This window comes from Periophthalmus magnuspinnatus, chromosome 11 (genome assembly GCF_009829125.3).
Source record: "Periophthalmus magnuspinnatus isolate fPerMag1 chromosome 11, fPerMag1.2.pri, whole genome shotgun sequence".
NCBI lineage: Eukaryota > Metazoa > Chordata > Actinopteri > Gobiiformes > Gobiidae > Periophthalmus > Periophthalmus magnuspinnatus.
Window position 1 is genome coordinate 19,143,404 of NC_047136.2, and position 19,714 is coordinate 19,163,117.

The following is a 19,714-nucleotide window of genomic DNA, read 5'->3' on the forward strand; positions in this document are numbered from 1 at the left end:
AAATGTACAATAATCTTTATTAGCGACAAAGCAGATCTCACTGAGAAAAAAATTCTTATATGTTCTTATATGAGTGTCCTCCTTCGATGGAGACCTGTCTTTTCACTAACAAAAGCAAACCTCTTATCACTGCTAAACGAAAGCAGGAAACTCTCACACTGGGTTCACACTCACTGTGGTTGTGTTTGGGGTGTACTTTGAAAGGGATAAACTGTAATCACAAGTTGGTTAATGATAAAAGTTATTAACCTTGTTCTTAATAAATGCTGCTATTTCCAGCACTTAATGTCATGGTCTAAAGGTAGAAATCCAATACAACTTCACAAAAATATTCTGTCCAAACATACCCTAAAATCACTTTAACTTTAACACTAGCCCCTATTGTTGTAGCCTCATTTGAACTGTCTCACTGCTCATTGTGACTGCAGAGTGAGTCCTTGCACCTCTGAACCTCATCTAATAGTTTTGCACAATGAACCATAAAATGTACTCACAAATGTACTGCCAGTGTAGGACATCTTTACCCCTCTATCCCCTCCCGCCCCGCCTTCTTATATTTAAACCCTCCTGTGAGCCTTTTGTCCCCTGTCCCCATACAGGACGTCCCGGTCAGAGCATCGTACCGTTGTCTTCAGCTAAACTTATGTCCGTGAAGTTAACGTCCTTCTCTCTCTCTTTCCATACGTCCGCTCTCACCTCTGCACGCGCACACACACACTATCCCCACGGCGCCCCCTCCTGTTGGGACTGGGGGAAATTCATGAGCTCTATAAATAGCAGGGAGAGGGTGGGGTGGTGGTGGAGCATCCCCCAAGGCTGGGCGGTTATAGATGGGCCCTGTCTGAGCTCTCGTCTGGGGCCTGTACATTGGAACATACTGTAACACACATGCATACATACACACGCACACACACCCCCACACACCCCCACACACCCACCCCCACACACCCCCACACACACCCCCACACACACACCCACGCACGCACACGGTTCTACTCATATATATAATTCCACAAACACCTGACAGTCAATAGCAGGTCCATCCTTGAGCTTTCCCCTACACTATTTTTCATACGCAAATATATTCCAAACAGGGAAAAGTGTTTCTGTGGTTTAATATACACAAAAAAAGTGAATTAAATAAATACAAATCAAAGAAAGGCTATTTTACATTACTATGAGGTATTAACTGTTAACACGTAACATATTTAAATCACCATGTTACCTTTTATTGTTCTGAAAATGCTAAAAAAACAACATATTAAAATGTCTAATTAGTTCTGACTCCCCCCTCTCCCTTTGCACATCAGATTTGTGAAGTTGTAGTGTATTGTTTTGTACCATAGTTTTGTATATTTATGAAAAATTGATGTGACATAGGGGCATCGGACAGAACAGAATTGTACAGCTAATCGTAAGGAGGGTTTGAACAGAGCCCAGGAGAGATCGCTAGATTAAAAATGCATTGGTTGACATCTAAAACCCCTTCCGGTTTTTGATAAAGGAACAACGTTATAAGCTCTAAAAAGTCAATTTTGCATAATACCCCATCTTTAATCTAAAAACTCAATTTTCTTGCCGCTTTTATATGGACTTTCAGACAGCGAAGGCTCAAACCCATTACCTTCTGGTTTATCGCTATGAGATTAGAATATGGACTTGTAAGATAACATTGTTTTTTTGGATTAAATGATGAAATGGATATGCACATGGTTTATTTGGTGAAAATAATACAGAATAATACAGTTTTAAACAGTTGGCAGTGGTCTACAGTTACTCCTCACTTACTTTATGCATTCTGAACATCCTAATTATTCACCATGATGAGTTTATAAGTGCTTTTGACAACTTTCAGAGACCAAAGTACAGTTTTGGCATCATGGTAAAGCACTTATAACTCATCGCTGTGTATAATTACTTAATAATTGCAAACTATTCAAAATTAACTAAGAAACATCAGTAAAAATTAGGTACGGCGCCTTTGCATATTGATTAAAAATGATATCAAGATTAAATTAAGTTACACTGTTCACCCAAGTAAAAGTATGCAATCTGAAAAGTTCTTTGAAAAGTACAATTTATTTCAAAAGTTATTCAAGTATTTGTAACTGCCACGTTTATAACTTCTGTCTTTTTTGGTCTGAAAACCTTGAAACGAAAGTTGATTTGATCACGTCCACTTAACCTGCCCCTCTGCTCCTGTAAGGCCGTAGTACATTTATCAGTCCCATCCCTCACCATTACTCTTCGCTTTTCTCAAATCCAATCTGGCCTTCGTAGTGGCGCGGCTGCCTTCTCCCATCACCCCCGCGCTCCGTCCAACCAACCGACCCGCGTACAACCCACTGTATACACCCCTCCCTCCCCCCAAAACCCAATCTCCCCAGACACTTCTCCCTTAACTGCCTGCTCGTTTTCCCCCTTCCATGCCATCAGTCTATCCCCACACGTCCACGTATATACCGGGGAAGAACGAGGGAGGATAAGTGGCACATGCGTTCTGACATTTAAGCAGAAGGTGTAGTGTAAACAAGGTAATATAAGAGAGATATGCATGTAGTGTGCTCGGCTGCTGCGATGTGCTGTGGGTTTCATCGGATGGTATGAGCGAAGAGAAGAGGTTATAATACACTGCCTGGCCAAAAAAAAAAAAAAGGCGGCAACTGGATTTAACTAAGCAAATAGGTACGAGCTTTCTGCAGTTGATCAGGTTTAGGTTCAGGAACAGTCAGACGATTCATCTGGCTCAAATTGTGACAGAGTGGTTCAGGAGCATGAGACATCTTTTTCACACATGGATTGTCCACCACAGAGTCCAGACCTTAGCCCCATTGAGAATCTTTGGGATGTGCTGGAGAAGGCTTTGTGCAGCGGTCAGACTCATCATCAATGCAAGATCTTGGTGAAAAATGAATGCAACATTGGATGAAATAAATCTTGTGACACTGCAGAATCGAAATCGAAACAATGCCACAGTGAATGAGTGCCATAATCAGAACTAAAGGCGCTGTGTGTGACCTTTTTTTTTTTTGGTGGTGACTATTTTTTGCGCCAGGCAGTGTATTTCCATTTTGTTTTAAGGTAAATAATTTTTCTGTGTAATTATAACAATTTTTATACAAGTAATTTTGGGATAACACAAAAGGCCGAGCCACACACTAGCTAGCTCATTGTGTCTCAAAGCTAACACTTTTATTTATTTTGGAAAACATAAAATAAACAACCTATTAAAATTCAAATTAATTAAAATAAGACTACCTGATTGTTTTATTATGTAAAATCCTTCCGTGTGTGGTGTTGTTTTACTATTTATTATGCCTAAAAATGAGCATTAGCGTTAGCATTGAGACACAAACATCTCCGTTTCTAAACAAAGAAGTGTCCCCCAGTGAAGTATTAGTTTTATTTGTGTAGTGTTCAACATGTTGTCAGTGACATCCACCCGCAGCTTCTTGTTCACTGCTTTATCTTTAATAGCTTAAGTTATTCACTTTAGCAAAAATGGGCAAAAGCCTCGTAGAGATAAAACTGTACAAGACGTAGTGACACTAACAGTGAGGCTGCTGGGCTCTATTGCGCACAGAGGCTATTATTTGGTGTTACATTTGTTTTGTGTCAGGTATAGTCATTAACACACACTGATCCACCCAAAATAAACACACTGAAATTGCGATATGAGAGAAAAGGTAGTCAAAAAAGCCAAAAGTAATAAAAAAAGGATGGAGCAAAAGCAATATTAAAAGTACAAAATTACAAGGTATTTATCTATATTGTATTTGCCTGAAAAGTCCAAACTGATATTTGCCAGTATTTTTTTATCTAAAGGGATCAGTCTGGCCAACACTACCTCCGTCGCACCTCGAGCCAGGCTCAGACACAACTGTCCAATCATTTTTGTTTATTTCAGTGAAACATGTGAAACAAAGGAGCTCATTGGTCGCCCATCATTTCAAACTGTCGTAACGGCTAGTGCGGGTGCGGACCAAGGAGTGCAGACTCAGGGCAAGTTGACAGCGTTTATTTACAAAGTGGAGAATTTCAGTCTTTAATAGTTCATTTAACACACAAGGGGAGCCAGGGAGCGTGAGGCAGACCAGACGGGCGTAGTGCAGGGCGGGGACGGGGAGACCAGGGCCAGAGCGAAGACAGGATCGAGACGAGACCGGGGCAGGCCGGGCCGGCGTAGTCCAGAGAGCGGGAGCCAGGGCAGGAGGCGAGAAGCAGCCGGAGACCGAGACGGAACAGGAGGCAAGACAGAGAGGTGACTGTGCCGGAGCTGGAGCGCAGAGACAGGAGCAGGAACGAGCGAGAGCAGGGATGTTAACACGCGGGCGGTCTGGCCGAGTCTCTGGTCCAAGACGGTCCTGGGGGCAGGGGGGAAGGACAAACAGACGATCTGGCCCCGAGTGTCTTCTGCCGAGCCCTCAAATACTCGGCAGCAGGTGGAGGTAATTGCGCTAAAGCACTCCAGGTGCGCACGGGAGGAGAAGGAACTCCACCCAGCTCCAGGCTCAGACAGGTGAGGGAAGGGAAAGCACACAGGGAGATAGAACAGAGCAAAAATATATGCATCATGACACAAACAAACACGTCAGATGAACAGAGTTTAGTGCTTGCTTATTGATTCTGCAGAAATACGCCATGTTTTTCTGTCGTCTGTGATATATATATATATATATTTTTCATCGTATGCAGCCATATTTGTTTTGATACAAGTGGACTATGCTGACTGGCTAATCCACCTGTCAATCATGTCCATCTGAACTTGAGGAAATTCAGCGGTGACCAGACCAAGGTTGTTATCCATCCATCCATTTTCTTCTGCTTATCCGGAACCGGGTCGTGGGGGCAGCAGTCTAAGCAGGGACTCCCAAACTTCCCTCACCCCAGACACGTCCTCCAGGTCCTCCGGTGGGATCCCAAGGCGTTCCCAGGCCAGCCGAGAGACATAGTCCCTCCAGCGTGTCCTGGGTCTTCCCCGGGGCCTCCTCCCGGTGGGACATGCCCAGAACACCTCCCTAGGGAGGCGTCCAGGAGGCATCCTGAGCAGATGCCCGAGCCAAGGTTGTTATGAGTATCGGAAATCTGATTCTAATTGATGCTACAATTATTGTCAAACTAGATACTCATTTCAGCAGGTATGGACACTAAAAAAGGCACATTCACATGACAAAATGAACCTTTCCTGAATATCTTTACAATGATCTTGAGCTGTATCTTTCACAAGTATAAGACACATAGAATAGTATACACCCATGGACCACTATGAGCCTACTGGACGACTGAGGGATTACACAGATATAAAGCCACAGGATAACATAAAAGAAAGTACTGTGATTTAATGTTGAAAATCACATTCTATTGTCTAAAATAAGAGTGTTTTTAATTATTAATCACTGAGTATTCAGTCTGTTCCTTGTATCGTGTCAACACTAGAGTCACATCTTCAATTCTTCTAAAACATTAGAAAAGTACTGGTATGTATTCTGAATTCCAGGCTATAAAAATGTATTTTTCAGACACTATATTTATTCCCACTTGAGTAATATATTTTACAGTGTTTTACAGTGTAACAGTACTTTTCCTTGAGTAAGAAAGTTACTCTTCCCTGTATGCTTTGTCACGACAGCTTCTCTGTTTTATAATGGGGTCTTAATATTTATGGGTTTCCTCATAAATCTACACCTGTACAGTGATGTAGTCTCCAGCTGGGCACTCCTGACTAACACTGGCTCTAGATCCTGGAGATGGGTCCCATGGGTGCTGCTGTGGGACAATGCAGAGGACAAATCTCCTTATGGAGTAATAAAGTCTACAAGCGAGCAAACAAAACAATGAATTATATTTTTGGGTGTAGTGTCTGGAAAGTAAGTAGGTCGTGGTACTGTGGTGAAATTGTTAAGAGAGAGATAATTTTAATACATAGAATTGTATGCATGCCTTGTATAGGTTTGTCAAAAGTACCAAAAATCAGATACTAATCGATACTAAAAAAGTCACATTCACTGGACAAAAATTTACCTTTCCTGAATATCTTTAGAATGATCTTAAGCTGTATCTTTCACAAGTATAAGACACATCGACTAGTATATGCCCATGGACCACTGTGGAACCTACCTGAAGGACTGAGCACTATGATTTAATATTGAAAATCACATTATATTGTCTAAATAAAGAGTGTTTTTTATTATCCTTGTGGTATCAGAATTGTTATAAAGTATCAAGTCTATTCCTTAGTATTGAAATTTTAGTATCACGACTACACAAGCCTTGTATTTAATCTTGTTTTATATTTTTGACTTTCTATATTTCTCACTTTGATAGTATCATTCTTTTATATTGCATCACATTGCCGAAGCACATTGCTAATTTGTGAATTTAACAATAGAAATACAGCTTTTTAAATTCTGATTCATTACATACCAAACCTAACTACATACTCGGCCTATGACTTCTTAATACTTAAAAAGGTGTGTGTGTGTATTTTGCAGAGAGGAAGAGGGAGCGAGTGAAGAGCAGCTCTCCCTTCAGTTCAGCTCGTCTCCGCAGCAGCACCGTCCTCTACCACATCTCCGGACACCTGCACAGCCGCGAGAAGGGCAAGATCAAGCTCAACAAGGTACTGACACTGTACGGGGGCAACGAACGGGTTGTGAACTCAACGGGTACGCTTAAATAAGATGGACAAAATCACACTCAACAAGGTACGAGCGATCTATATGTGCAAAGACATTGGAGGGGTACCTTCAAACTGAACAGGGCACTCAACAGGACACACAGAACAGGACTTGAGAGTGCAAGATCAAGCTAGGACAACAAATTTTGAAGTGCGATATACTATTGAAACCAAGCCATAAAGCCAAAAATGTCCAAAAAAAGTATTCAAGGTGTATAATATTGTTAAGAAAATATGAACTGCAATAAATATAGAACAGAATTCAAGACTTAAGTAGTTAGTTTGTGTCTATAATGAGTCGTAGAAGTTCATAATTTAACTTTGTACAGCTCAAATCTCATAGTACAGACAAATAACCAAAATTTTGCCATTAGTACAATGAAAAAGTACACACGATTAAAACTGACGCCCCAAAAATTGTTCTATCATGTGTTGAATGATAAGTAGATGTAATAAGTACAGTGACAAGAGAAGGGCAAAAAGGTGCCAGCAGTCGGGTACAAATGGGTACAAAGACTGCTAATGAGGTACTGCTCTCAACGGGTACAATGAACATGGTATGTACTCAATGGGTATGATATACAGGGTACTATCACTAGGGTACACATATATGAGGGGGTACCATCAAACTGAACAGGGTATACCAGAGATCATATAATGCACGTTTTAGGAAATCTCTTTAAACATGTGTACTGTACATTAAAGGAAGAAGGAGCAGCATTTTTAAAGGATTTTTTTAAGTGATTTTTAACAATATGGTAAATAGTCACATTTTAACATTGCACTTTTCCACCGTCAAGGCACTCACCCATTCACACACACATTCATACACCAGTGTACACAGACACTAGGGGCGAGGTGGATTAAGTGTATTGTCCAAGGACACAAAAACAGCATCCATCTGTGGGAGCTGGAATCAGACCACCAACCTGTGGCTCAGTGGATCTGATCACTCAACCAAGGATTTAAGTCAAGAGCGGGATTCAAACCGCTGACCTTCAGATCAGTGGATAAACACTCTACCCTCTGAGTTACTGTCACCCCAAAATAAAATAGAACTTCACCAACAGAACCAGCCCCATTTTCAGCCCGACACATATTCCTTTTCTTTAGATTAACCCTATTACAGCAAGCTCTATCTGTCTTACTTAGATGAATCGGCACATTTGTCCAAAAACGACTGACATTTTGCACCTCTCAGCTCCGAAAGACACCAATACCATAAACACTGTGGTTATTAAATATGGCATATGTTTGACCTTTTGATTCTTATTAAATGACAGCTTCTTCAGCTTGTAGAGGGGATTTCTGCTCTGCTCCCCTCAGCTGGGCCTGACAGCTAATCCCACATGTTTAGGCTTCACATTGTACTGTAAAACTTGCATGGGACGACACTATAACACATCAAAAATAATAACAATATAATACAATGGATATGTGCATATATTGTATTAGGGTTGCCATGGTTGTGGTTGGATGCTCTTGTGACTGACTGGCTGGCACACTTTGGATTTTAACCAACTAAGAAGTGCAGCATGTGGGGTTCAAGGGACATAATTTAAGGACTATTGGATTGTATGATTTGAGCAGACTTTTTACAAGAATGCAACAGGTTTTCTACATCAAATATGGCCGAAAATGTTCCAAAGGAAACACTTGGAGGGAATGTCCCATCTCACCGTCGACCGAAACAACAGAGCAGACACAAAGTGAAGCTTAGAATAGGCTAGTGTCTCCAAAATTCACTGGCTCCCTCTGGAGGCTGCTGTGATGCTACAGGACACAGAGGATGCAGAGGACAGAGGAGAGTGACACTTTTGTCCTGAGGGTTGCTACTCACCTCGCACTGTCCTGACACTGGATGTGATGACCTGTTAAACTGCACTGAGATTTGTTTGAGCGTTCTATTGTTATTGTATTATTTGCGTTTGTACTTTGTATTAACATTTCTCAACCCCTCTCCATAAGGCGATGTACCTGATTTTAACTGTCTAAAAATGTGAAAAACAGAACTAGTTGATTTTAAACAGTTTGCAGTGGTCCAAAGTTATTCCTCACTTACCTTATTCATTCAGAACATCCTATTTATTCATCATGATGATTACAGAACTTTCAGAGATCAGAGCGGAGTTTAGTCTTCACTGTAAAGCCAGCAACAACTAGCATACTAACTGCATGCTTCCTGATTATTGCAGCTGATTCTTACCTCAAGAGTTGCTTATACACAGAGATGGGTAGAGTAGCCAAAAGTTTACTCAAGTAAGTACTTTTATGCTGCTAGAAAAGTACAATTTCTTCAAAAAATGAGGTGAGTAATAGTCTGCTAGTGCTTCTTACAAACTTTTTGGATGCTACATAAAAAAAAAAGTCTCTGAAGGAAAATTAATGCAAGGATTTTGCATGGAGACCTAAAGAAAACTAGCACACATGTGAATTTGTGAGTGCCAAAAGCAAAGAGAGACAGACTACACGGCAACTGAAGAAGATTTGGAATCACTTGGATGCAAAAGCTTATGGCCCAAGTCCAAGGTATTGACTCAAAGTGTAAAAGAAGATATCTGTGGTGTCATTAAGAGAATAAAAAGACAATTTTGCATCTGATAAAGAGTCTATTAACAAACTCACCAAAACTGTGGAATATTTAAAAAACTAACTCGTTGAACTGGAGTCACATGATTGAATATGAATGAAAGGAGGAGCAAGGAGGAGCAGGTCTTGTCCAAAATCCTGGACACGGCAGTAGACCCAATGCCTGAGGTGGAGTTTTTTTTGCCTGCAAAGATCCAGCAGATCCAAGACTGTACCTGATATCTGCTACATTAGAAGGGCCGGGAAAGCCACTATATAGAAGCAGCTATCCTGGAAAAGCAAGCTGCTGTATGTGTGCCCGGACGTCCCTGTGGAACTGCAGTGTAAAAAAGTAGATTATATGGAATTCAAGAAGAAACTCCAAGCTTAAAAAACTTCTCCTGGTCACCTTTGAATAAGTCAGACACAGGACAAACTCTAGAGTGTGATGTTGTCAAGCTACAAGAGGTACAATCTAAAGAAATTATGAAACTGAGACAGAGATGGGTTGGACAGGTGTTCTCATCACCTGGCAATGGAGCAGCTCAGGGGTCAGCATTTTACTGTCAAAAAGAACTTCATTTAGATTATTAGAACAAAGAATTGACTAGGATGGGAGATATGTCATCATTTCAGGCTGTTTGCTAAATCTGTCAAGTGTACAGTGATGGTGCTTTTAGCTACATTTACTGGAGATCACATTTTAGTTGGAGATGATTTTAACCTGACAGGGGACCTCCTGGTGGATAGGTCCAATAAACCACTACCATGAGACAGAGCGCTATCTGCTGAATTTAAAACACATTGGCCCTAAGTGATCTCTGGCTGTCCTTAAGCCTCTATTCAAGATAATACAGTTTCTACTCAAAAGAACAGAATGTGTTAGACTCACAGATGCACAGTATTATTATTCCAGATCATGCACAAAAACACAAATGTAAGCAGTGGAAGCATTTTTAAATTACAAAGTTTAGCAGCTGCCTTTTAAAGAAACTTGCAGAGGATGGTTTATAAGTGACTCTACAGCAAACAAAAAGATAATGCTCATGGAGGAAATAAAAAAGCAGAAAAACAGCATATGATCAATCAAAAAACTTGACTTGAGGAAAAAATTAATTAAATTTCTATTCCACAATTACTGAAACTTTTCTGGTTATAAAATAAATTGCAGCAAAAGCAACATGTTTCCTTTTAACCAGTAAACAGAGGCTGTTGTGTTCATCAATCAGTCATTCTCCAGCCACTGAGGAATTACACCTTTTGTCTGGAAATCACAAGAAATTAAATATCTTGGGGTCAGCATTAAATCGCCGATCGATATTTGAACTACATGGCCCAAACAAGCTTAAAACTATTATAGATGACATCAGGAGGTGGTCTGCCCTGCCTTTGTCGTCATGGGGAAGAGCTCAGGTAATAAAAATGAACATATTGCCTCGGCTTATTTTTCCAATATCCGCCAAACCGGTAAAAGTGCCACAAAAGTGGTTTAAGGAAATCGATGGTCTTTTTTTCCCCCTTTCTAAGGTGTGGAAACAAGTCAAGAATGAACTTACTGTACCTAAAAGAAAATGTGGGCTTGGAGTCCTTAACCTCTGCATGTTTTATCTTGCCTTAATTAAGAGGGGAAACAACAATAACATGGTGAAGAGCTCTGAAAAGTTGATTTTGCAGAATAGGTCTGCTTTGAGAAATGAAGAATGAAGTAAGAGCAGAGTAGAGGGCGTATGCCTGTGGGGGAGAAAACGGGGATTGATCGGCAATATGGCGTCTTGAAAATAAACATAATAAAACATGCACAAATCACACCAAATAAAAGCTCTGAAAAGTTAATTTTGCATAATAGTTCTGTCTGCTTTAAAAAAAAAAGTAACTCAGAGCTGTGTTGTCATGGATGTGGCCAGATTGGCACACTTCATCACTTGCTGTAATCATGTCCTGCTGTACAACTACTCTGGAGCCTTGCCAAAGACCTTCTGAACGTACAAAACCAAAACACTTTGTTCTGTGTGTCCTCGGAAATACTATGTTGGACATAATATCCAAATGCACTCAAAGGACTGTAGTTTTGGGGTTCATGTCAGCAATGGTAGTATGTAAGTAAATGTAGTAAAGTACTGTATTTAAGTACAAATTTCAGGTATCTGTACTTTACTTAAGTATATTTTGAAGTGTATAGTTTCAACTTTTACTACATTTGACAGCAGATATCCACTACACTTTTGAACAGGACTGAAAAGTAAAAATATTTTCATTACTGTGAGACCTGTTGATAAAGCTGAGAGGTTTTTTTTTTTAACATGTTCAAAGTTTCAGCAAACAAAAATATACAAGTAAAACAGCTAGGAAAAAAGCAAATAGTTCAATTGTTTCTGTTAAGCAAAATTCAGCAGAAATATTTATAATAATCACTACATTTGAAGCTTTATTAGATGTGAAAATCTGTGGGAAATACTTTTACTTTCTACTTTTTAAATGAATACTTCTACCTAATTAGATATTTTCATGTGATATTTTTACTTTTACTTGACTATTTTATGCCCCAGTACCTGTACTTTTACTTAAATAACAAAACTTCCTCCACCACTGCATGTCAGTAAAAAGGATTATACTGGAAACTGTAAAGTACTTGAAGCAGACTGCTTTGATATTCACAGTGGGTAAAAGACCATGGACTTGTTACGAATGAAGAGTGTGACCACAGTTATTAGTGATACTTTAAGTACTACCCACCTCTGCATATGTAATGTATATGTACTGGAACATTATACATTTTGCTCAAATACATGGAAACAATTGAGTGCAGTGCTTTTAATATGAAAAAGCACAATTTAAATTAGATTATAACAATAAGCTAATGCATCATATATTACTTGTTTTGTTTCAGAATGTATTTGGAGACCCCCCCGCCCTCCCTGAATATAAGATTTCAGAGGCTAAGAAGTCGCGGTTCATCCTGCTCCACTACAGCACGATGAAGGCCGGTTGGGACTGGCTCATTCTTCTGGCCACCTTCTATGTGGCGGTCACCGTGCCCTACAATGTGTGCTTCATCGGGGACGACGAGGAGCTGACCCGAAGCACCACGGTCAGCGACATTTTCGTGGAGATCCTCTTCATCATCGGTGAGCTGTCACATTAGTATTAGGTCACTGCAGAGGTATTTATCATTTGGAAAGTCAGTGTTTAATGTTCAATATTACACATAAAAAAAAAATAAAAATCTATGTTATAATGTTGTATATTCATCAAAAACATATATAGAGTTATGTTTTGTTTAACACACAAATCTTGCATATTAAGGCGTGTGCTCTTCTCTTAAATGGAAAACTGCACCTTATGATGTCACTGAGTGGTGATACAGGAAGCTCTCCATTGTGTTTTTAAAACTCCACATATCTTCACTAGAATAATAATTTTCAGTCCTGAAATTGACAAAGTTTGAAGCTATAGCTATTGTTTTAGCCTAGTTTAACCTGCTTCACTCCTCTGTGCATAGACGATATTGTACATTTTCTGTGCAAATCTCAACTCAACAAAAAGTAAAACGAATTTAGATAAAACGGCAAAAAATCTGATGACATCACAAGATGAAAATGGAGCATTTTGAGCTTTGAAGATACAGACAGTCTACACTGTAAATCCGGATTAGTTCAGTGAACGTATTCATTATGAGGCAAATGATTAGATAATAAGTTATAAATGAAGTTACAGGAAAGTTATAACAAATCTCAACATATAATGTGTGATTAAATGAAGAGAACTGAGTTAGTGACTGAACTCAGGCCTTATTAGTTACTCAGCTTAAAATATTTGACTTCATCTATGCTACTTATTATACTGTATCCTTGTTTTATTTATTCACTTTTATGTCATTTTAGTTTTCATTTACTGAAAATAAAATATAAATTGAAGTAATCTCTGTAAAAGAGAATGTAAATGAAGTGATCTCTTAAGAGCTGTAAAGCTTCTTCTCCCTCTTCAGAGATGCACATAACACCTGGACACCAGTTTGTCCTGTAACAGAAAACATTCATGTTATTACATTTCTTTTGATTAGTCCAATGACACACCAAGTTTTTCCTCCTGACTTAAGCACTGGATAGTTCCACTCTAAGCACAGTGTTGTCAAGGTGACTTTCATATTGTAACATCAAATTTATTTATTTATTTATTTATTTGAAGCACAGTGTGCAGATGCATTAAAAAGATGGCTGCACCAGATTTAGCAAAATGCTAATTTCCATCTGTAGGCCTTTAAATTCTACAGATCGCTGAGGACCAGCCTCCTGTAAAAAAAAAACAACACTTAAAGAACATGCAGAACTGCAAATAATAATAGATGAGAATATAAACTAAAACCTATTTGAACGCTTGCTTCCTTACATCAGTGTTTCTTCAGAAAGTGGCATTTTCTGAAAATGAACCAAATGTCTATTCAACATGATGACATATTAAGATCCTTTCATTTCCACAGGAGATGATGCATTTTGAGCCAGTGCAAACCAGGCTATAGTTATTGCATTTAAAACAGTATGTGGTCTGTCTTACCTTTTCCAGGTCAATGCAGTGTCTGTGGGGCTCAATGTTATGTTAGCTACCTCTGTTAAGGTCTATCTAGGTCAAATTTAAACTCAGTATCTGTCATTCGTTACCAAACTATGGATTTCAAAAGCGTAGCATGAAGAGGACCGTACCTCCAGTTGTTTTATTTACTGGTGTTTAGCAGAGTTTGTTATTACTTTACTACAAAGTAGTTAACATACGCCTTCTGCCATTCAAAAAAAGAACAGTGCAGTGTCCTGTTTAGAATATGGCCCCCCATCTGCTCTGAAGGAATGACAGAGTTCTGCTTTGGATTCCAGGTCATAGTAAACCACATAGAGCTCAGGCAAATATCATTATGCAACCCCAGCACACACAACAAACTCCATAGTAGAAGGTGTAGTACAGGAGAATTCACACAGAAACTAACATGTTTGGTGTATTTAAAGTGTGTATAACAGGTTCTGATGATTTTCAAATTTGTACTTAATTTAGTGGAATAATACATGTTGTAAATATACATTTCAATATAGCAGTATCAACTTAACATTTACCTAAACACAAGGGATCCCACTAGGTTGAACTCTCAGCTCACTCTTGTTCTCTGTTCTTCCCTGCTGAACGACATCTCACTATAACTCTATTCACACAGGGTTAGTTTAGTTTGGGACATTACCCCATAACGTCTGTGTTTTTTTGTTTGTACATTCACATGGGATAAACAATCTGTTTTTACAAATTTAAGTCCAAAAATGGTGGCCTGATAGAAACACTGAAATATTACAACATTTTAAGTCATTCATGTTGCTAATGTTACATCCACACCATCATATTTCTCGGGAAACAGCTGTAGACTCTCTCTTTTAATCCATTCACACTAATACAACTCCTTCATCTAAACTTTGCACCAGAAGCACCCAAATGTTTCCAAAAGCTGCTTGGTCCTGGGTTGTCATGTCTTTCTGCACTTTGTTTTTTTTTTTTCTTCATAATTGTAGAAAAAAAAACTGTACTTGGAATAGAGATGGATCCATGGTGCATTCATATTATTAGTTTAGTTTGAATATTGCTCTGAAATTGATGGTAGAGACATTTTAAATCACTGTTCGCTTCAACGCACGGACACAAAACAGCCCAAATCACACATGGTAAATAGTAAATAGTCACATTTTTATATATCGTTTTTCCATCTTCGACGTATTTGAAGCACTTTACATAAAGGAACCACCTGCCCGTTCGCACACACACACATTCATACACCTGTGTCTAACATCCCCAAGGACACAGTGACAGCATTAATCTGTGAGAGCTGGAATCACCAGTGGGTCAGTGGATCAGTCTGCTCTACCACTGATGTTCATGTTTTGATAGTGAGATTCAAACTGTCAGGCTTTGGATCAGTAGACATCAGTAAAAATTATAGAATGACAGTCGGGAAAGTTATTACAGAGAGTTTTTTGTTGCCATGGACGATTCGCACAGGACTAGGAACACATGACGTCCGTTACAGTTTATCCAAGGTCACTAGGTAAAAGTAATCCCGTGTGAATAGGGTTTATGTCAGTACCCTCACAGTTCAGTTTACAGATGACACAGCCGCCTTATCAGTTTCCTCTCCTCTTTCCTGCAGACATCGTGTTTAACTTCCGCACCAGTTATGTGAGTAAGTCGGGCCAGGTGATTTTCGACGCCCGCCAGATATGTTTCCACTACCTGACCACCTGGTTCATCATCGACTTGGTTGCTGCCCTGCCCTTTGACCTCCTCTACGCCTTCAAAGTCAGCGTGGTGAGTGACATGTCATAGCTTTTGTCGTAGGCCGCGTTCATTGGCGGAGTGAGGAGAACGATGGAGCGGCAGTGAATAGAATGATAGATGGCGTTGACCTTTCTGTGCTTCCAATGTACTTTATAGTTTATATCCTTTAAATTTCAAAGTGTCTGTCCAGGGACGTTTGAATTTGTTTGTTTTATTTTATTTTGCCAAGCACCTGATAAATAAAACTAGCTCTTAGGTGTGCAAAATATGAAAAGAAAGCTGTCAAATCCATCATTCTGGGATTAATCAGGGCCAGTTTGTTCTAAAAAAGAAAAAAACTATATGTCTACTACTTAATACTAATAAAACAACATTTTCTATTTGCATGTACATGTATATAAAAAGAAAGCTGTAAACCTTTTATTTTCAAATTGTCAAATCAATTGTACATCAAGTCCACAAACAAAAGAACTAGCCAAAAACGCATAACATTTTAACAGGACTTTAACATGAATTCTGCCTGGATTTTTTAGTTTTACTTCATTTCAAGTCCCTAAATCTCATTGTAGTGATTTTGGCTTCAGCTTTAACATGGGAATTGTCAAGATCCATCTACTGTCAGTAAATCCATACTTCCCCAACAGCGGCTTTACCCCAAAAAATTCAGGCAGGATTTAAAATCTGATGTTCCTCTGTGCTGAGCTTGTTCCCATTTAATGAGAGTAGGTCAGACAGAGGCCAAAACTACAGAGCCTCAGCTTCACAAAGAGCCCAGCAATTTGTCTGAGCTCTGATTCGGAGAGTATCAGCTCACAGCTCACTACTTTCTCCTCAACGTGGCTCTGCTGTATGGTAAAACGCTGGTAAAAATGGATTTCTTTAATGTATCAAATTTGAATGACTCAAATTTATGGACTGTTAATAATTATTCAGGTTTAATCTAATGTGAAAACCATGTTAAATATCTGAACCTCACCTCTAGTGACCATCACGGTCCACTACTTGTACTACTTTTGACCTGCGGGACAGTCTATATCAGGTATGCCCAAACTGTGGCCCGGGGGCCAAATGTGGCCCTCAGACCAATTTTTCTTGGCCCTCAAGCTTCCAGGTGAATTGTCCCATATAACCTTAAACAGTGCCTTTTACTGTACATTTCTGAAAATCTACTTTAACAAGCCCATATCAAATTTATTATTTGATTTAAGCATGAATAAAGGTCTAGTGGTTCAGTCTAACTTGTAATAATAACACAGATTTGAAGTATTCACTGTATTATTGACTAGTCTAAAGCCCTCAATTGGCCCTCAGCTTTATCTTTGCTTTTTTATGTGGCCCTTAATGAGAAAAATTTGGACACCCCTGGTCTGTATTTATAGTTGAGACTTTTTCTTTGTACTAGTGTGGAAGGTTTTGTTCATTTTCTGTACTACGATAACATTTGAGCTTTAGAGGGTTGTAGTAACTGTGATGGATTTTAGTTTAGTTTATTGTCAGGATCTCCATTAGCTGAGCTTAACAGGCAGAAGCTATTCCTGAGGTTCTTTAAAATACAAATTGCAAAGCACTATATTTATTTGTGTGACAGAAATGACAAAGCATATATCAAACATTTCATTCAATATTTACAATACATATTTATTATGCTATGTATTCGTTGGAGCTCATGTTTTTTAACGTTTCGTGTGAGTCGCATCAATCTGTCCTGGTGCTCACTTTATTATTACACTCCACGCTTTCATATTGTAATGCATTTGATTTATATAGTGTTTTTCAAGGCAGTCAAAGATGCTTTACAGCACATTATTCATTGATGGTAAACAGACTGACGTAAGTGAGGCCGCCAATATGTTCCACCTCTCCCTTTGACCACAACCAGCACTCACACACCATACTCACACTGGGCAATGTGGATGAAGTGTTTTGCCTCGGGACACAAGAACAGTGCTTTTCCGCTGCTGTCCCACTGTTTCACCTGGTATTCCCAGCGATCTCCCATCCAGGATATCTTGGTGTTTTATTGTTCTTTGCCTTTGTTTTATATTCTTGGCATATTTGTTTTATGTGAAGCACTTTGAGCAGCTGAAGTTGATTTAAATATACTATATAAATCGAATCCAAGACAAGCCAAGCCAAGCAATAACTAGGCCCAGTCCTACTTAAGTTCTAGGATCAGGCTTTGACAAGGAAGTTTGGCCTAAAACACTGATGGAAGCCTGACTGTTTTGTGTTATGGTGTTACAATACACATGGTTGTCCCTAATATTATAGATTTGGATTTTGTTATTTAGATTTTGAACATACAGCCGATAATGCAATAAACTGTGTCTGAATGAGAAGAACTCATCAGCTCACTTATACAAAGGATGCTGTTTGACTTTACAATGTTTACGCTGTTGATGTTTCCATGCAGAGTTTTTGTCATAAGATATAACAAAGGTCCACTGCTCTTACGGTCGATTACAGTGTGCGGATTGCAATGTACACAAAAGAATCCGCTATGAGCTATGAAAATACTGTCTATTCAGGCTCGGCATCCCCTCTCCGGAACAAAGAAATGGCCCGTACCTCTCCCAATTTAAGTTGAATCTCCCAAAGCTTAATGACAGTCCCTTACCACAGGCAGAGTAACCATCTAAAGGGCGTTAGTGACATTGTTAAAAGTTTGGAGACACAATGCAGGACTGGTAAAGTTTGTGCAGGGGGATACTTTTGCTTCTGTATTTCATAACTTTTCACATAAACAGTTCACCCACGGCAGCAGCAGTTACACAGCGGGACAATGTGAGATATTCACCTTTAATCTAAAATTACATTAGGGCTGCACGATTAATCATAATTCAATAAGAATCACAGTTTGAACGGACGCAATTAGCAAATCAACAAGACGGGAGTTTTTGAAGTACCATAATTTTCTCCACAAACACAAAATGTACTGCATACAAACTGCTAACCCTGTAATTTAGATCTGTACAAACAGTCAGAGTAGAGTTGGTAGAGTGTTTGTCCACTGATCTGAAGGTTGAAGGTTTGAATCCCGCTCCCACATCATTCATGAACCAGGATTTTGTGAATAAACTATGGTCATCATGGCTCCTTAAACCCTGGTGCAGTTCACTCACTATGGAAAATTTGGAAACTGATGAAGGAGCTGAGTCTGTAACCCAAAGGACAGAAGAAAATAAGACAAACTTCTCTCTCATGAGAATTGGGCATAGTTAGTGAGTTAGGGGAATAGCCCTCAGCGGGGGGTCGCAGAAGTTTCTGGGCCTGGATAAAATAAACAGTTGTTAAATCAGGCTTTCATCATCTCCATCTTTTATCCAAAATGAAGTCACTTGAAGTTTCATCTCGTCATGCCTGGACCAGTATAAATCACTTTTTACTGACATCTGAGAATATAAACTATATGTACTATAAATATAAACTATATGTACTATGTAAACTATAGATTGTCGTGATATAAACTAAAAGATTCGAACTAGGACACTTGGTTAGAATCTAAAGTAAGTAACTACTTTAATCAATAAGACTCACTGCATTGACTAGTTGAATACTGTCGGGCGGTGCCACTGCAACCCAAACCCTTCCCCTGATCATCGTATTATGGAAAACATATACAAATTTAACCTGGTTGTGTGTTTTTATGTATAAATATTTAATTTATATGTGTGGGGGAAAGAAGGTCCATGGTTCCATTCTGGGGCGGTGCATGATCTTTCTGTGTGGAGTATGCATAGATTTCCTCCATGTACGATAGGCTCCTTCCCTCTAGGTCCAGAACTCCCTGAAAATGAGATTCTTAATCTCAGTGGGACTATCCTGGTTAAATAAAGGTCAGTTGCATTTTAGCTGACTAAATGAGCATTAAAACTTGCTATGCTATGCCATGCATCTATAAAACTGTTATACAAATGTGACATGTATGTAAATGTATTTTATAAATTCATAATTAAGTTACAAAATATGAAAATCCAATTCAGATGTTTAAAATCCACCATAAAGCACAACACAGCACATTCTTAATGACCATGAGTGGACGCTCTCAAGCTGCTCTGCTCTCACATCGATCCTCCAGCTCACACTAAACAATCAAACCATATCATTAAAAAGTCTTTGTGCTGTGCAGAGCCAGAGTGGTGGTCCCCTGAAGAACCAAAACGGGAG

The 19,714-nt window shown here is 39.2% G+C and overlaps 1 protein-coding gene across 1 annotated transcript in view; it reads left to right on the forward strand.

Annotated features, from left to right (window-relative positions):
• The window catches only part of kcnh8 (potassium voltage-gated channel, subfamily H (eag-related), member 8), a 153,415-nt gene that overhangs the window by 49,096 nt on the left and 84,605 nt on the right, over positions 1-19,714 (forward strand). The window contains exons 4-6 of the mRNA XM_055225495.1: positions 6,492-6,619; positions 12,132-12,369; positions 15,420-15,577. Of these exons, the coding sequence (XP_055081470.1) occupies positions 6,492-6,619; positions 12,132-12,369; positions 15,420-15,577 (524 nt within the window). The remainder of the gene's footprint in view (positions 1-6,491; positions 6,620-12,131; positions 12,370-15,419; positions 15,578-19,714) is intronic.